Genomic DNA, 19,899 nt, shown 5'->3' on the forward strand with positions numbered 1-19,899 from the left:
AATGAACAGCCCTCATGACATAAGTTCTTATTAGAACTTGTTTAATTGTAAAACAGATTTGTCACAGGAGCAATGAAAGGAACCCCCTTTATGGCTAACAATAAATTGAAGAAGAAATCATATATAGTCTTACATAATTGGCTTGGCACATGCCCTTTAATCAATCCTGTTCATCATGTTTTCAGTCTTAAGTTTGAAGAAATGCATTTATTCATATATTGGGATTAAATTAAGTCACTTTCTTGAAGAGTTTTTAAAGATAAATATTGTGTTTATGATCAATTCATTTATAGTACCAACACTATAAGATATACAAACAGTTCTAATAACTATACCCTTAATATGAAAAAGTGAAACCGTCAAAATCTAAATATTAAAAATGTGTTTATATGCTATAAGCCTATAACATATCTATAATATATAATTTTCCTGTGTTTATCTCTAATTAGTTGTAAGGAGGACCCACAAAAAGGTCATTTCTATAGAACGTCTTTCACTTGCTCTCTTAGTAGAGATTATAGTCAGCAGGACCTTTTTTCCTGGTCACTAATGGCTTCTTTGCATAGATGTCTTTGAAGAACCAGCAAGAACAAACTTGTTATGTGAGTCTCTCTTTCTCCCTCTGTCTCTCTCCATTTGTTTTTTCTTCCCATCATCAGTCTCATAAAACCTATTTTGCTTCTTTGCCTTTTTTTGGTCAAGAAGAGTTTGCTTTTGCTTATAGGATGGTTTTGCAAGTGCTTTGCTTGCTTTTTCTCCTTTGCAACTCTCTTGCATTTGTAAGTTGTGTAAATGAAGAAGGATTAGCTCTACTTTCATTCAAAGAATCTGTTGAAAATTAATACACATTATTGGAAAATACTACAAAATTCTAGAGACTTCCTCAAAGCCCATACAATTTAAAGCTAGAATATTCCACATAGTTCTACATAATTCTAAAAGTCTAGAAGATAGCTTGATAAGAAGAAAGAGTATATATTCTAGATAAATCTATTAGTAACTATCTTAACTAGAGAAGTCTACATAATTCAACATAAAAGAAGACTCTAGAATATTAAGCTTATATAAGAATGTACTAGAATATAATTAAAAGTGTAGTATATTCAAGAACCTACTAGTAGCATGTGGCTAATAGATGTTCTAGAAGTCAAGTAGGTTCATCTACTCTCTATATATATAACATGTACCAATATCTAAGTGTAAGAAAGAGGCAATACTAAAAACCACTACTCCTAATTCCTATTGTCCTAGACATCTACTAAAGCCTTGTATTCCTCCTCTACTTCTAAGTAAAATTGTCCTATTTCTAACTAAGGTCTCCACTCCACTCTAATACTTTTACTCAAGTTTCTCATATCAAGCATAAGTAGCTAATAGAAGCTTACACAAGCCATTAGCTACAAGTGTCCTAAACACCCTCTAAATTTCTAACAGAATCCTTAACAGAATACCCTGCACAAGGCTATCTAAATAGCTAGAACTCTTCAGATCAAACCCCATGTTCATGGAATGGAGTCACATGCAGAGAAGGCAAAGTCGTATCTCTCAGCATTCCAAATGCAAAACTTTCTGGGATTTTCTCTCCTGCTCTTGGGAACCTCTCCGCCATCCGCCATCTGAATCTTTGGAGCAACAAGCTCTTCGGAACCTTGCCAACTGAGTTCTTCAATGCAAAACAGCTACAGAGCTTGGTACTATCAGGAAATTCACTATCTGGGTATGTTCCACCTGAGATAGGGAAGCTCGATCAGTTACCTACAAACATTAGATCTTTCACAAAATTCATTCAATGGTTCAATACCTTCATCTATAGGTCAGTGCAAGAGACTAAAGCTGCTTGTCCTTGCTCAAAACTATTTCTTTGATCCCCTTCCAGATGGTATTGGAACTAGTTTGGTTTGTCTTCAAAAGTTCAATATTTCCTTCAACAGGCTCAGCGGTTCCATCCCTGAAGGCATTAGCAACTTGTCAAATTTAAGAGCAACCCTTGACATGTCTCACAACTTCTTCAATGGTCCTATTCCAGCAAGCCTAGGAAGCCTTCCTGAGACAGTTTACATTGATCTCAGTTACAACAATCTCAGTGGACCTATTCCACATATTGGTGCTCTAATGAATGTAGGACCAACAACTTTTCTAAAAAACCCTTTACTTTGTGGACCCCCATTGAAGATTTCATGTTCTTCAAGCACTCAGGGTTCAAATTCCCAATCCTTGTTTGACAACCCCTCTCAAGATTCAAGTGGCAATTCTGGTGTTTTTGTGATTACTGTCATTGCAGGTGTCATGGTTGGAATTTGTATTGTTGGGCTTTTGTACTCCAACTGGTACAAGAAGGTTTGTGCATGTAAAGTGAGTGAACATTTTGTTGGATGTAGCTTTGAACAGACATTTACGGCCAGAAAGGACCTGTTATGCTTTTCAAAAGATGCCTTGGAGACCCTATCAGAGAATATGGAGCAGTATCATTTTGTGCAATTGGACCTGCATGCCAATTTAGACCTTGACAAACTGCTGAAAGCATCTGCTTTTCTTCTGGGTAAGAGTGGAATTGGTATTGTGTATAAAGTTGTTCTTGAAGATGGACAAACCTTAGCAGTGAGAAGATTGGGAAATGGTGGCTACCAAAGGTTCAAGGAGTTCCAAACTGAAATTGAAGCAATTGGAAGGATCAGGCATCCAAATATTGTGACTCTTCTAGCATATTGCTGGTCTGTTGATGAGAAGTTGCTCATATATGATTATATCCCCAATGGTGACCTTGCTTCTGCAATTCATGGTAACCTTCCACAACCTTTACTAACAAAATTAGTAAATTTTAGACCAAGTCATTAAACTGATCTGTGTGATTCTCAATACTTGTTTCCTTTTTAAATTAGAATTTTTTTTTCTGTTGAAATTATAATAAACCTTGTCTCTCCATCTATTGTCAATTAGTTTTACGTTAGATGCTCTAACTTTAACACTATCAATACTAACACATTTAATATATGATTTCACTAGGAAAAGCTGGAATAATATCCTTCACACCTCTTTCCTTGCCTGTTCGTCTCAGAATCATGAAAGTATTGGCAAAAGGTTTGGCTTATATTCATGAATTCAGTCCCAAAAGATATGTCCATGGAGACTTGAGGCCTATCAACATACTGCTTGGACAAAACATGGAACCACGTATTGCTAATTTCGGACTAGGCCGCCTTGCCAATTTAACTGAAGAATCCCCATCATTTCAACTGGAACAAATCACAACTGAAACACCACCTCACACTACAAGAATATTGTCAATAGATATCACCCATTTTATATCAGATTTGAATGTGACTGATATTATAAAAATTATAATATCAGATAATTTTTTAACTGATTTCTAAACTTTATTAGATATCACATGGTTTTTTTCAACTGATATATAATATTGTCATTTTTCTAAGAACTTATAAAGACATCAGTATAAATTGTTAACTGATATCTTAAAACAACACTTATAATTTTTTATCCTAACACTGATATGTAATGTGTTTTTTCTGACTTAAATTTTTTTGTCCTACTCCCAAGTCCCAACACTTAGACATATACAGATATACTAAAAATTAAAAATCTAGGTCTATCTCTCAGCTCACTTCGATCTCTGTCTCTCGATCTCTCGCAAATTCCATCTCGCAAAAACTGTCTCAGCTCTTCGATCAGTGTCACACACTCATCGTCGGAGTCGCCACTCCAGGCCCAGACTTCATTGTGAGTTCGTCTGTCTCTCTCACTCTCACTTCTCTGTCACTCTCACTTCTCTGACTCTCTCTTCTCTGTCTCTCTCTCACCCTCTGACTCTTAGCCTCTCCATTCACAGACGTCAAAGAACAACCTGACCAGTCGCACCCCAGCCTCTCTCTTGCCATCGCCGCCACCGCTTGAAGATCCTTTCGACAGGTGAAGTATGAATTTCTGGGTAAATTAGTTTCTGAATTTTTGGGTAAATTAGTTTGCTCACAAGGGCGTTTTCTGTGTGCTCCATTTTGTAGAACAAAACTTTAAATTAGTGAGTGAGATTTGGACTATCTGCTCATCAGCCTCACACACTCGCCGTCGCCACTCCCAGACTTCATTGTAAGTTCTTCTGTTTCTCTCACTCTCACTTCTCTTTCTCTCTCTCACCCTCTGACTCTTAGCCTCTCCATTCGCAGACGTCAAAGAACAACCTGACCAGTCGCACCCCAGCCACTCTTTGTCGTCGCCGCCACCGCTTGAAGATCCTCTCGACAGGTGAAGTGTGAATTTCTAGGTAAATTAGTTTCTAAATTTTTGGGTAAATTAGTTTGCTCACAAGGGTGTTTTCTGTGCTCCATTTTGTAGAACAAAACTTTAAATTAGTGAGTGAGATTTGGACTATCTAGTAGTTGTAATTTTATATTATCATCCATGGTCCAGAACAAAACTTTAAATCTTTTATAATAAGTGAGAAAATGTAATGCTGAAGAAATGGAAGGTTCAACTTTTTTCATTTATTTTTTTTGAAAATAATTGAAGTGCATGTTTTCCTTGCTATAATAATGTGTTATATTTAATAAAACAAGGTTATGTTGTTGGGGGGTGATGTCTGGTGAAGTGTGAGCTAACAATAGTACTACCATGTCTGCCTTATTCATTGTTAATTGATTTGCAAACGTTTGTTTGACATAGACAGCCTTTGATTCTTATGAGCTGGAACCTGCTATTAATATATGGCTATATGTCTTGCACTTCACACCACATGAAAGCAATCATAAAATCAATGGCTATGTGTGAGTGTAGGCCAACCACTTGAGCTTTTGTTGTGGAGGCCCAGCAGATTGGCACCATATCATATTCACAAATAAAAACATATTGTTGTTATGATTTTTGGACTGTTTTGATGGTACCATCCTGGTAATAAGTTAGAAAAATGTGTCGGTGTGATGCTTCTTTGTTCTTACTTTCTTAATTAGATGAGATTGAATTAAGAAATGGGTGCTTCTGGTAGTTAATTACTGAATGAGGCTCCTTGTTTGACTTACTCTGTTGTGTTTTAGCAAATTATAAATTGTGCATTTCATTTTTCAGGTTTACTTTGTTTGTATTAGAAGACATAACCAGCAGCCCTTTTTACACATGAGGAATTGCTAACCTAGGTATATTTCTTAATTATTTACTTCGATCACATTCATGCTGCTGTTCAATTTTGGTCTTCTGATTTTAAGCTTGTGCTTGTAAATATGACATAAGAGCTGTCCTAGTATGCATATAAGTTTTTTATTTGAAAAAAATTGGGGGAACAATAAAGTGGCTAGTGTAGATTTCTGTATGGTACACTTGCTGAGTTTTAGGAATAATAGGTTGTCCCTCTAAAGTCTCTTATGAGCTTTTTGTTTTCCATATATAACATATATGTTTTGAATCTTATATGTAAATTGCAGTACATGAATGTTTGTCTCTTAGGGTAAAATTAAAATGTATTAATGAGTATTTGTTTGTTTGTATTAGAAGACATAACCAGCAGCCCTTTTTACACATGAGGAATTGCTAACCTAGGTATATTTCTTAATTATTTACTTCGATCACATTCATGCTGCTGTTCAATTTTGGTCTTCTGATTTTAAGCTTGTGCTTGTAAATATGACATAAGAGCTGTCCTAGTATGCATATAAGTTTTTATTTGAAAAAAATTGGGGGAACAATAAAGTGGCTAGTGTAGATTTATGTATGGTACACTTGCTGAGTTTTAGGAATAATAGGTTGTCCCTCTAAAGTCTCTTATGAGCTTTTTGTTTTCCATATATAACATATATGTTTTGAATCTTATATGTAAATTGCAGTACATGAATGTTTGTCTCTTAGGGTAAAATTAAAATGTATTAATGAGTATTTGTTTCATAAGAGGCTAGGTGAGAAATTTGCATTTTAATTTGATTGCACATTAATATTGAATTGGCTATTGTCTCTTTATGTGAAGTTAATATCGACAATTAAGGGCAATGGATAAAACCTGGATGCATGCTGATAGGATGACTAAGGAGTATGAGGTGGGAGTAGAGAATTTTTTGACATTTGCATTAGGGAATGCTACCAATCATAAGTACATTCAGTGTCCTTGTGTGAAATGTGGAAACTTGAATAAGTTTACCATTAAGATAGTAAGGGAGCATCTTTACTTTAATGGTATAGACAAGCGATATAATAATTGGATATGGCATGGTGAGTGTGCTGCCCCTACATTTGTGGAGTCAGAACATGATGTATTTGGGTCTGAAACAGTCAACATGTACGAAGGTGCATTTGATAATTTCAATGAGAATCCGGATAAGTTTATGAAGTTTGTTGAGGAAGGAGAGAGACCCTTATACCCACATTGTCATAATTACAGCAAGTTATCTGCCCTAGTCAAGTTGTTCAATTTGAAGGCAAAACATGGTCATTCCGACAATAGCTTTACTGATATGCTGGTCATCTTTGGAGATATGCTTCCAAAGGATCATTTGCTTCCCTTATCTACGTATGAGGCGAAGAAGACATTGGCTGCTTTAGGAATGGAATATGAGAAGATTCATGCATGTCCGAACAACTGTATTTTGTATAGAAAAAAATATGAGCATGACACAAGGTGCCCCAAGTGTGATCTATCTCGGTGGAAGGTCAACAAGGAAGAAGTTGAGAAGGAAGGGGTGGCAGCAAAACTGTTGTGGTACTTTCCACCTATTCCAAGATTTAAACGGATGTTTAAATCTTGTGAGACTTCAAAGAATCTGACTTGGCATGCTGAACACAAAATGAGTGACGGCATGATGCGGCATCCAGCTGATTCTCCAGCTTGGAAGTTGGTTGACCAAAAGTGGCCAAATTTTGCAAGTGAGCCTAGAAATTTAAGGCTTGCCCTTTCTGCTGATGGGATAAATCCGCACAGTTCCCTTAGCAGCCGGTATAGTTGTTGGCCCGTACTTTTAGTGACTTATAACCTTCCTCCTTGGTTGTGCATGAAAATGAAGTTTATGATGTTAACCTTGCTGATTTCTGGTCCTAGGCAGCCGGGAAACGATATAGACGTGTACTTAGAACCTTTGGTTGATGATTTGAAGACCTTGTGGGAGGGAATTGATGGAGTGCACGATGGATTTAGAAAAGACATCTTCTTTTTTAGGGCTGTACTTTTGTGGACAATCAATGATTTTCCTGCTTACGTTAACTTGTCTGGGTGCACGGTTAAGGGTTATAAAGCATGTCCCATTTGCGTAGAAGACACAGATTCGATTTCTTTGAAACATGGTAAGAAAATGTGTTTCCAAGGCCACCGAAGATTCTTGGACCGCAACCACCCATATCGAAAACAAAAGGCTGCTTTTAATAACAAGCAGGATGATCGTGAGGCTCCTACACCTTTAAGTGGCGAAGATGTCTTAGAAAAAGTTTCTGGAATCAATTGTAACTTCGGGAAGACTAGGTCAACTAAGCCAAAAGGTGGTGAATCCCTTATTTCATGTTGGAAGAAAAGATCAATTTTCTTTGACCTTGAGTATTGGAAGTCACTTCATATTAGGCATTGCTTGGATGTAATGCACATTGAGAAGAATGTGTGCGATAGCATTATTGGAACTCTATTGAACATTCAAGGGAAGACCAAAGATGGTGTGGCTGCCCGTTTAGATCTGGTGGAAATGGGAGTTAGACTTGACTTGGCACCCGAGGTTGGGAATAAAAGAACTTTTTTGCCAGCAGCTCCATATACTCTTTCTAGGGTTGAGAAAAAAACACTATGTAGGTGTTTGTTGGGTACTAAGGTCCCGGAATGTTATTCTTCAAATGTGCGAAACCTCGTATCCATGGAAGAGTTGAAATTGTTTGGTTTAAAGTCTCATGATTGCCACACGTTGATGCAGCAATTACTACCCATCGCCATACGTTCAGTGCTGCCCATCCACGTGAGATATGCAATAACAAGGCTATGTTTCTTCTTTAATGCTCTTTGCACTAAAGTGGTTGATGTGTCGAAGTTGGATAAAGTGCAATACGATCTCGTTGAAACTTTATGTTTGCTAGAGAAGATTTTCCCACCTTCGTTCTTCGATATAATGGTGCATTTAACCGTTCACCTTGTTAGAGAAGTTCGATTGTGCGGACCGGTTTGCTATAGATGGATGTATCCATTTGAAAGAGCCATGAAAGTCTTAAAGGGTTATGTACGGAACCGTAATCGACCAGAGGGCTGCATTGCTGAAAGTTACATCGCTGAGGAAGCTGTGGAGTTTTGCTCCGACTATTTATCTGATGCAATAGCAATTGGAATTCCTCACTCGCGGATGGGGGCACAAAACAGCAATAGACCTCTCTCAGGGGCTAAGGCACATTTAGTAGACCGCGAATCTTGGGAGCAAGCACACTGAATTGTATTGGAGAATGCCTCAGAAGTCGAACCTTATGCCGAGTAAGTGTATTTATCCACCACTTAGACTTATAACATATTGAATTTAATTTAATTTGAAATCATCATTTTGATGTTTTTGTTTGGAATCTGTTGGTAGAGAACACAAGGCCTACTTGAAAGAATTACATGCAAGTAAAAAAAAAAGTGATAAGTGGTTGCTAGAAGCCCACAACCGTGAATTTATCTACTGGTTACGTCAAAAGGTATGCTACTTTGTTACCTTTACAAAGCTTTGACTGTTACAAAATTTTGGTGTTTTGGAAAAGTTTTACAAAGTGTAACTCAATCTTTGTTACCATAGGTTTTACATCTAATTGAACTTGGAGAGGTGGAGATAACAATGTCATTGAGGCGGCTAGCTCAAGGTCCACCAATGAGTGTGCTGAAGTATGAGGGTTATGAGATTGGGGGGTGCCATTTTCACACAAAGGCACGGGACAATATGCGTTCTGTCCAAAATAGTGGGGTTACCTTGGTGGCGAATACAATGCAGGTGGCGAGCGCGAAAGATAAGAATCCGGTCTACACTGACATGGTTTTCTATGGGGTTATCCAAGAAATTTGGGAGCTAGATTATTGTGATTTTCGGGTTCCTTTGTTTAAGTGTATGTGGGTAGAGAATAATAAGGGCATAAAGATAGATGACCTAGGGTTCTTATTGGTTAACCTTAATAGAATAGGTCATAAGAAAGATGCGTTTGCACTGGTTGCCCAAGTGAAGCAAGTCTTTTATGTAGATGATCCACTTGATTCGAGCTGGTCAGTCGTGATTGCAGCCCCTAATAAAGACTATTATGACTGTTTTCAAGAGGATGATTTAGGGAACAATGTGATTGATCATGAGTCCTTTACCAATGGCCTTCCATCTGTTGAGGAATTTGATGAGCTGATGAATGAGGATGACACCACTTACAAGAGGCCTGATTGTGAGGGAGTATGGATACATCATGCAAATAAAAAGAAAAACAATGTAATAGAGCTGCTATTGTGCATTATTTGCAAAAAATGTAATGGAGAGAATATATGTATGTGTAATGGTACTGCTGCTGCTGGTTGTGTTAAGTAAATCATTTATATGTGTATTTTGTATTTGTGATCTTTTATTTGTTTATGTAGAATGGTACTGCTGGTATTGTGCATTATTTGCATAAAATGTAATAGAGAGAATGTTATGTGTAATAGTACTGCTGTTGCTGGTTGTGTTAAGTAAATTATTTTTAATACTGACTTTATTTGTTATTCATATGGAACAGGAGCCAGCTGCAAAACAGAAATGGCTACACCAAGGAAAAAGAGAAGTGCCAAGTGGAAGGCCAACTCAACACAGCTGGCCAAAAAAATTGTTAAAACAGCCAAGTGGAAGGCTAAAAAGGCCTCATCACCAGCCAAGTCCAAGGCTAAAAAGGCCTCATCACCAGCCAAGTCGAAGGCTAAAAAGACCTCATCACCAGCCAAATCCAAAGCCAAAAATTTGTCATCACCAGCCAAGTCCAAGGCAAAAAATGCCAAGTCCAATGCCAAGCAGACTGGTCGTGGGGTTACAACCATGCACAGAGTTGTTGTGAAGAAAGCACAAGGAAGAAAGGTGAAAGTGGAGTTTAACTCCTTTGGCGCACCTTGCGGAGATGCACGTTCAACTTTTATGTCATACATTGGGGTTTTAGCTCGGACCACAGTGCCAATCATTTATAAAAACTGGCCAGCTGTAGATGACACCATAAAACAGAACATATGGGAGGATGTTATGGTAATTATGAAACCTTAGAATTGAACTTGCAACTGCACCTTCCTTTTAGCCTTTTTTACTTTATTTAGTGGATAACCATGTGCTTTTTTTTAATGATCGACTTGATGTAGGGTGCATTTGAGATGGACCCGTCAAGCAGGAAACATGTTTTGTCGTCCGTTGGCATAAAATGGAGAACATTCAAGACTATGCTGACACGCAAATACATTCTCCCATTCATAAATGATGAGAAGATGTTAAAATCACCACCAAAGGAGTATAAAAGCATCGAGCAAGTCCATTGGGATCAGTTTGTTGCTGGCAGGGTTACGCAGTCCTTTATGGTATGTTATATATGTATGAAATTTAGATTTATGTGTTTTGACTTAACTGACTGGTAGGTACTTTATTTGACAATATGGTGTTGTCTTAATTGTAGGAAAAACACGAGGTTCAACGTCAAAAAACCCTCAAGAGGAAGTATCATCATAAACTTTCACGGAAGGGCTACATTGGATTGGAGGAGACTTTGGTAAGATTCTTAACAATCCATCTGTTGGCAGCATTTGCCTTTTTTATAAGCCCACAAGTTCTGATATTTTTTTTTTTAATAAGGGCCTCATCTTTTAGTGGTTTTAATTATAAACTTATAAATTGTGCATTATTTTTATTATAACTTAGAGGAAAGAAAGTTTTGGGGAGGATGACCTCGACCGTTCAGTCCTATGGAAGAGGGCACGAGAAGACTCTAATGGGAAATTGGATGAGGAAGTTTCTGAAGTAGTGAATATCATTGTAAGGATTTACATTGTGCTTATACATGACTGCCATTGCTTATTCATTGATAAGTATTTAAATTATGCATTATAATGTCAGGATGATTTGCTGGAAAAGAAGAAAAATGGAGAGTTGAAGGTTGAGGGTGCTAATGATGTGCTGACAATGGCTTTGAACACCCCTGAGCATTCTGGTAGGGTCAGAGCAGTAGGTGGGAATGTCAACCCTCATGTGTACTTCAACATACCTAAAAAACCGAGGGATATAATTACAAAGAAAGAGCTGATTGCAATGTTTCTGAAGGACCGTGAGGGGCTTTTGGAGAGGCTTGAAATATTAGAGAAGAAACAACGTGGTGATTCACCTGTTACACCAAAGATGGTACCTGCAGGCCAAGGTTTGATGTCAGATAAAGCAAGCTGTGTTTATGAGGACAAGGCTCAGGGTGTGGATGTCGAGGTGAAAAAGAAAGCTGCTGATGTTGAAGTAGTGGAGGTTGAAGAGTTCGATATTGCAGAAACTGTCAAGGTAGCTGCTCCCTCTTTCCATTATGATAATCTTGTGAACACTTGTAAAAACATACCTTAAAAAATGTTTGCCTACAGTCTTAAAACAATGTATCTTTTATTGACTGTTCTATAAGTTTTTGGACCTTATAATGTATCTTCATTATTCTAACGAGTGTTGCTTGTTTTTTCTTAACACCCTAGAAACCAAAAAAACAGGATCCTGTCATAAGGAAAGAGTTATTCAAGACATCAGAAGCTGGCAAGCGAGTGCCTCCGAATTGCAAGGCCTTATATCGTTTTGCGTGTGACGCGATGGCCACAAGTGGAAGAGCTATTGCAGCAGATTTAGAGGAAGAATTCTTTGGGCATGTCCGACGTCTATACATCTTGAAAGAGGACATTACTTCCATCATGGAGATTGAAGAATTATCGGCCACGTGCATTGTGCTTTACATGAGGTAATTGTACTTGCTGATTCAATGAGTATTTTCTCTAATATTTAAGTTATGATCTAGTAGCTGGTAGGATATGAACTAATTGAAATAAATAATTAGGCACCTATATGAAAAGGTTTTGAACTCACACATGGAAGAAATGGTTGCATTTGTGGACCCCTCGCGCATCTCACTTGGAGTAGGCGACTCACAACAGCGATCACAATATTTAGCAGATCGCTTTCATATGGGCAAATCAGATCGTGTTTTTTTACTTCCATACAATTCTGGGTAAGTTTCTGAAATTACTTAACTATTGATTAATTTAAAGCAAATTGTTTTCATATGGGCAAATCAGATTGTACTTGCTGATTAATGTTAACCTTTTCAAGGGCACACTGGATTTTGACCATTATCATTGAAGACAAAGATGCAGTTTTTATCATGTACCCTCCCGAAGCAAACCCATGACAAAGAGTGGATGGCAATTGTCAACAAGTAAGACTTTACTTTTATTTGATTCATTGTAACCACTCTTTTTTTCCCCAGATTTATATACCATCTTTGTTTCAAGACATATAATTAAAATTTTCAATTTTTGTTGATTAAGTGCTATTAGACACTTTAATGGACTCACGGGTAGGACAAATAAGAAAACGCCTCAGTGGAGGCATCTATTCGTAAGTCCTCAACCTTTAATGTCATTAACCTTAATTTTATTTGTCTGACAAGTCCACGTATGCATATGGCTTGAATATTAACTATGTGCCATTTTTTTGGATATATCATGCATAAGGTCCAAAGCAACCTGGTGGTGTTGAGTGTGGTTACTATGTGATGCAGTACATGAAGGAAATTATTGAGGATACCAACCTTGATTATGCGACCAAGGTCAGATTTCCAATTAATAAAAAACATATCTACCCAAGATTGTATTGCGTTTGTGTTGTTCATGCATTTGGATTAAATACTTAAAAGTATGGTTTGTAATATATGCAATTGAATAATCTGATCTGCCTTTTGTCCTTTAAGTGGTTCAATAAACAATGTAGAAACTGCATGCATGCATACCCAAATTTTTGACTAAGTTCAACTTGGAGAAACTGCATCTTTGATGTTTGAGAGAGAGGTATTTGAAATTAATGTGAAAGTTAGAGTGGAGAACCTCTGAGAACCTCTGCTGCTTTGTGTCATATTGTTACTATATATTATTAATTTGAAACAGGGTTGCAACTACAGGGACAAGGAATATTTGGTGCTTTTCTTATAGTGTGGTCTCTTTTCAAGGATAAGCAATTTTCTTAAAAGCACACATATGCATGAAGCAAGGAAATGGGAGGGTTGTTAGGCAGCAACTCATTTTCTAGTGCTGCTATTGTCCATTCAACTACTCTGACTTGCTTTTATTCTTTATGCATATGCATGTTTAGTTGAAAATTGAGATTAATAAGGCATGCATGTATTCAGTATATAGAACTTATGAGATCAATGAATTTGTGATTAAATTAAAGAATATATGTTCCTTTGATGTTTTCAGTGGTCCAATATGAAGACCAAGCGAAGCGGATACACACAAGATCAAATAGATGAGTTGCGTGTGGAATGGGGAGATTTTCTGAACAATTATCTTTAGACCGACAAGTTAATTGGTAAGTGGTGTGCATTTTGCCTTTTTTGTGGATAGAAGAAAGCTGTCGTGCATGCTCATTTTTTGTAAAGCATGGAAGAAGATTGAAGATTTGGTGCTTTTAATTAGATCATACATGCTGCCATGACTATTTTGTAAAGGATGGCAGAATTGAAGATAGAACTAGCTAGCTAGCTAGACATAGTGCTGATTTGCAGATTAATTAGGCTAGGTGCTGTCATGTTATTTTGTACATGTGGGCAGCGTTTGGTACATTGTTTTGGTTTTGTAAAGGTCTTAACAAGCAGAGTTTAGGCAATATTGCCTTAGTTATTAGGCTGGTGGCATGGTATGTTTAGACCTCTACAAAACAAAAAATATATATATGGTTATTTTGTTGGATATTTGTATTGTTATTGGTGATTATGTACATGTAGGCAGCTTTGAATGCGTTGAATATTGTTATTGGTGATTATTGAAATATATGGAATGAGAATGGAAGATTTTATGGCTGCACAAATTTATGTACAGGCTCAAGATTTTATGGCTGCACAAATTTATGTACAGGCTCAAATTTATGTATTCATATCATTTTTTAGGTGAAAAAAAACTGATATAGCAAGTTGTATTCCAATTTTCTTTTGTGAAATCGACATACTAAACGATATCAGTTTTGGACTAATAATTGATATTTTATAACGCTTTGATATCAGGTTCTTTCTCAGATCTGATATAAAAACAATATTTAGATATCAGGATCTATTCCATACCTGATATTGATATCAAGATTATATATATCAGATTCTACTATAGACCTGATATTGATACTATAGTTTTATATCATATTTTACCTCAAACCTGATATTGATATCGAGTTATATGTCAGTATTAGTATCCAATACGATATCTATTGACCAATCCTGTTGGTACTTGGATTTTATAGATATCAGAAATAATATCAAATTGGATATCCATTTTGTATTTAGGATATCAGGTTGAAAAAGAAAAATGATATATAAACAATGTTTACATATCAGTTGAAAACTGATATCTAAAATGTGAACATTAGATATCACGACTCGCTATATCAGACGGCTACCCCAATAGATATCAGTCCACGACTGATATCTATCGACATTTTTGTTGTAGTGTCAGAATTCTTCTTATGTGCAAAGGACATCAAGCTCAATAGCAGAGCAGGGCCTTATTATAAAGCTCCTGAAGCATCAAAAGTCACCAAGCCATCACAGAAATGGGATGTTTACTCATTTGGGGTAATTATACTAGAGATGATTTCTGCAAAGATGCCAGTTATAAGAATTGGTTCTTTGGAAATGGATTTGATTCAGTGGTTTCAGCTCTAGTTTTCCGATGTGGGACATTGCTCCACATTACTCTCAACACGCCCCCGCACGTGTGGCGAGATTTTGAGCCTTACACGTGAACAAATTGTATTGGGTGACTTGGGAGCACGTGTGGCCGTTGAGCCTTACACGCGGATAACCAAGCTCTGATACCATGATAGAATTAGAGCATCCAACCCAAAACCAATTAGCAATGGGTGGAGAGGTCCAAGACTTATAAGCACATATGCTAAGCTCTAGTTTTCCGATGTGGGACATTGCTCCACATTACTCTCAACAGTGGAGATGTTGTGTCTCAAAGTAAGGAGAGAGGGTACGTAAGAAGGCACATCTAGTTAGGTGGGAATCCCACTGTGGTGTCTAGTGTCTCAATGTATGGAGAGAGGGGATTGGGAGTTAGAAATCTAGTGGTAAGGAATAAACTAATAAAGCCTTTATGGGCAAAAGATTGTGGAGATTTCCACCGGAGAGGGATTCATTGTGGCATGCAGTCATTAGGAGTAAGTATGGCTACCATGGGAATGGTTGGGATACAAAACGTGTTCTTAGGGGATCAAGATGAAGTCCTTGGAAGGACATCTCAGCTGGTTTGGCTCAATTTTCAATGTTGTCAATTGACAATTGGCAATGGGAGTAGAGTAAGGTTTCAGGAAGATGTCTGGGTTGGTGATTCGTCATTAGAAAGTTTGTTTCCACAGTTTTCCTTGTTTTTTTTTTTTTTCTCTATCCAGAGATCCTTACACAATGGTATTAACATTTGTATGGATACTTCTATTCCAGTAAGTTGGGAATTCAATTTTGGAAGAAATCTAAACGATAAGGAGGCAAAGGAGTTAGCTTTATTGCTGGTATTGTTAGAAAGCATCAGATTGATAGAGGAAATGCCTGAAATGAGAAGATAGAGAGTGGAATCATCGGGAGTTTTTTCAACTTAACATTGGCTTAGCACAAAAAATACGGAATAAAATATAACATTGGCTTTATTTATATAAAGTGGACATATTCATCATTTCAATTTTTGAAGTAAGTTTGTTTATCATTAAGGACTGTAATATAAACTTTAGAGTAATTTATTTTAATTTAAACCTTTCACTTAATGATTCAAAGTAAAAAATAAAAAACAAGAAAGGAGAGAAACATGGTTAAAGCCGGTCATGACATCGAAGATTCCATTTTACCCTTTTTTGAATAAAATTATTCGGATCATTTTAATCGATTATTTTGTAGATAATATTTAATGTGACAACTTGTTTGACAGCTAAGCTACATCAGTTTTATTTCTCATCATCACCTAACCACAACTTGCTTGACGGCTAAGCTAATTCTTCTCTTGCCATTCAGGTTCCCCTTAATTTCCTATGTCTGCTGCCACTTTTTATTTATTTATTTTTTTTATTTTTAAATTATTATAATTTTTTATTTTTTAAATTATTTCTTTCTCTCCACGTATGTCTGCGATTTCATATTTCTTTCTCTCCGCGCCGGACTGCGTGTATCACGCTCTTCAACGCCTTCTTGACCACATGCAAGCGACCTAGATGGTCAAATGAAGAATTATTTAAGATTAATTACTTACGTATAAGTCCCAAGAGCATACAAGAGAATTCCAGTTGGACAGTTAGACTTGTGTGGGAAAAGAAAAATAAATAAATAAATAAACTAGCCCTATAAATAATAAAGTGCAAACACATTGGTGGCATACTCAAATTAAATCCAAAGATATGGGTTCCAAGGCAGTAGCTAATCATAAGCCACATGCTGTTTGTATTCCAGTTCCAGCTCAAAGCCATATAAAGGCAATGCTGAAATTTGCAAAACTCCTCCACCATAGAGGCTTTCACATAACCTTTGTGAACACAGAGTTCAACCACAAGCGCTTTCTTAAGTCTCTAGGCCCTGACGCTCTCAACGGCTTGCCCGATTTCCGGTTCGAAACCATCCCAGATGGCCTTCCGGATTCGGACCAAGATGCCACACAAGACGTCAATTCGGTTTGTGACTCCATCATAAACAATTTATTGGCTCCGTTGCGGGACCTCGTCGTAAAACTCAACCACGTGGCGGCCGGGGCGGCGGCTGAAACTTCTTGCGACGGTGTTCCTCCCGTGAGTTGCATAGTTTCAGACGGTTTCATGTCGGCGTTCACCGTCACAGCTGCTGAAGAATTTGGAATCCCCATCGCACTGGTCTACACTATTGCTGCAAGCAGCTTCATGGGCTATAAGCAATATCGCACTTTGCTCGAAAAAGGACTTGCACCACTCAAAGGTACACGTACTCAAATATTATACAACTTGTTAAATCTTAATGCATGTCTAAGTTAGCTTGTTAAAGTATAGTATTTTAGATATTTAACTTTTGTGTATGGTAAATATTAAGCCACATAAGCCTTAGGCAGCTGTACAAAGCCTTAGGCAGCTGTCCTAAGCAATCAAACGATATATATATGAAATTAGTGTGGTGTGCTGAAGACTTAAAGCCTCCTCCAAATCCCTCTCTCTGATTTTTCTCTCTTGCAACTCTTCCTCAATAACTATTTGTCCTTATCGGACAAAGATCCCCTACCCATTTTATCTACCATGCTTGGTACAAGGCTAAAATCTTAGCCATTGAAGAGAGAGTAGAAAGAGAAAAAGAAGGGAGAGAAAGATGAGTTCAATGGCTAAGATTTTAACCTTGTACCAAGCATGGTAGGAAAATGGGTAGGGGATCCTTGTCCTTATCTGTTCTAGAGTGTTTGAGTGAAGTGAGTTAAGTTAATTCCAATAGAACTAGCCTCTTCACATGTGTTCCGCTAGAGTCAATTTGTTGTCCCACCATATATGATAATTTTCCCAATTTTTTTTTATTATCTCATGATTTTATTTTACAATTTTATCTTTATAATATATGGTTTTAGTTACTAATTAAATTGTGTTAGGAAAGAGTATTTTAAGCAATTCAAAAATGGTGAAATATGTAACACCAAAAGTGACTTCTGGCTTTATAATAGTTAAAACTATTTAAACCATCTTAATCGATTTTGTGTATAATATATTATATCTCTTGGGTATCTGTGTATGCCTATTTTATATTAAAAAAATTGTACCTAAGATAATCAGATGAGATGGTCTAAATGAAAAACTTTAATGTTATATATATAACTATTAATTCAAATAATTAGTTTTTTTTCTTTAACTTAGACAAAATAATAAAAGAGGGTGTGATAATGGGGGATCTAGGTATGATTCTCTCCGATGTAATCAAAATATTAATTAATCATTACTTTTAGGATTGATAACTTAATATTTAATTTCTTTAAATTAATACATTACTTGGGAACTTCTGTAGATGAGAGCTGTTTCACAGATGGGTATTTGGACACGGTTATAGACTGGATTCCAGGAATGAAATCAATCCGTTTAAGGGATCTTCCGGCCAACTTTCGAACTACAAATCCAGACGACACATTTTTTAACTTCGGCATGCAATCACTCGACAGAGTTCATGAGGCTTCGGCAGTTGTTCTTCAAACTTTTGATGCTCTGGAACAAGATGTTTTGGATGCTCTCTTAGCCATGTCGCTTCCACGTGTTTACGCCATTGGCCCTCTCGAATTACTTCTCCATCATATTCCACAACACCCAGCTTTGGATTCTATGGGGTACAGTCTATGGAAAGAAGAAACTGAGTGCCTCCAATGGCTAAACTCCAAGGCCCCAAACTCAGTTGTTTATGTGAATTTCGGCAGTATAACGGTGATAACACCGCAACAACTTGTTGAGTTTGGTTGGGGACTTGCAAATACCAAACTCCCCTTCTTCTGGGTTATTAGGCCTGATCTCGTTGTTGGCAGATCCGCAATTTTGCCACCTGATTTTGAGATTGAGACGAAGGAAAGAGGTCTAATAGCGAGGTGGTGTCCACAAGAACAAGTCCTTAACCACCCATCAGTTGGAGGGTTTTTGACACATAGTGGTTGGAATTCAACCATTGAGAGCTTGACTGCGGGAGTGCCTATGCTGTGTTGGCCTTTCTTTGCCGACCAGCCCACGAATTGTTACTATACTTGCAATGAATGGGGTGTTGGTATGGAGATCAATAATGATGTGAAGAGAGACCAAGTGGAGAAGCTTGTGAAAGAGTTGATGGAGGGGGAGAAGGGTAAGGAAATGAAAAATAAAGTGATGGAGTGGAAGAAACTTGCAGAAGAAGCCATTGGTCCACATGGTTCTTCGTCCACAAACTTGGACAATTTAGTGAATCAATTAGTGCTATTAAAAAAAAGTTAAATGCTGTCCTTAAGGAAATTGTTTATTTATTAATAATTTTAATTTGTTGGTGTTTTTAATTTCTTGTTAGTGTTGGTCTTACTATAAGTTGAAAGATCATATACTGCAAGATGTATTGGTTAGAAACTTAACCAAAGTCAGGGTTAATAACTTAGTTATATCTTTGGTTAAGTTATCGGTTTGTATGGGTTATAGGAGGTTATAATTAAACTCCAAGTGATTAATGTATAAAGAAGTCTGAAGGTTCTTAATAAACATCCAAAAAGCTAATGAAGTTGCAAAATTGGGCAAAGTGATACGAATTAAAATTAGGGGAAAAAGTGAGATTAAATGGAGTTAATTTAGAGAGTAAAATTAATGTGAAAATTTAAGAGATATTGTTATAAATGACGGGTAGTTTAATATTTAAATAACAATGTTTGGCTCTATCTCTAAATGGAGGAATTATCCCCATCTCACAAACCCATTTTCGTTTTTTTCTTTTCATTCTAAATAAATAAAAAATTTAATTTATACATGAAATGTAAAGACAAAGAAATGTTAGCTAGTGTCTTAGTTTTACAGTGAGTTAATTACCTTAGTATATGTAGTGTTGTACTCTCTTTGTAACACTTAATTAACTCGAAGCAATATAGTCTCTTTCATTTTGCCTCAATCTCTCTCTCTCTCTCTCTCTCTCTCTCTCTCTCTCTCTCTCTCTCTCTCACAGTTCTCTCTCAGGCCAGGCTATGAATATTAACAAGAAAGACATGAATTTGTGAGATAG

The 19,899-nt window shown here is 36.9% G+C and overlaps 2 protein-coding genes, 1 long non-coding RNA gene and 1 pseudogene across 3 annotated transcripts; all 4 read left to right on the top strand.

Annotated features, from left to right (window-relative positions):
* Positions 1 to 725: 725 nt before the first annotated feature.
* On the top strand, positions 726 to 14,862 carry LOC147286566 (receptor protein kinase-like protein ZAR1; annotated as a pseudogene).
* On the top strand, positions 3,821 to 4,255 carry LOC147286567 (uncharacterized). The gene is made up of 3 exons (XR_015122097.1): positions 3,821 to 3,924; positions 4,017 to 4,101; positions 4,179 to 4,255. It is a non-coding gene; the product is annotated as an uncharacterized LOC147286567 (long non-coding RNA).
* Positions 5,985 to 8,384, top strand: LOC147286568 (uncharacterized). Its single transcript, XM_086239219.1, has one exon. The coding sequence runs from the start codon at positions 5,985 to 5,987 to the stop codon at positions 8,382 to 8,384; it is 2,400 nt and encodes a 799-aa protein (XP_086095345.1).
* A 1,608-nt stretch (positions 14,863 to 16,470) lies between the features above and the next one.
* LOC147286569 (7-deoxyloganetin glucosyltransferase-like) lies at positions 16,471 to 19,403 on the top strand. Its single transcript, XM_086242734.1, has 2 exons — positions 16,471 to 17,130; positions 18,193 to 19,403. The coding sequence occupies exons 1-2, from the start codon at positions 16,584 to 16,586 to the stop codon at positions 19,131 to 19,133; spliced, it is 1,488 nt and encodes a 495-aa protein (XP_086098860.1). The 5' UTR covers positions 16,471 to 16,583; the 3' UTR covers positions 19,134 to 19,403.
* The last annotated feature ends 496 nt before the right edge of the window (positions 19,404 to 19,899 follow it).

Source organism: Dryas octopetala, chromosome 4 (genome assembly GCF_963921425.1).
Source record: "Dryas octopetala chromosome 4, drDryOcto1.1, whole genome shotgun sequence".
NCBI lineage: Eukaryota > Viridiplantae > Streptophyta > Magnoliopsida > Rosales > Rosaceae > Dryas > Dryas octopetala.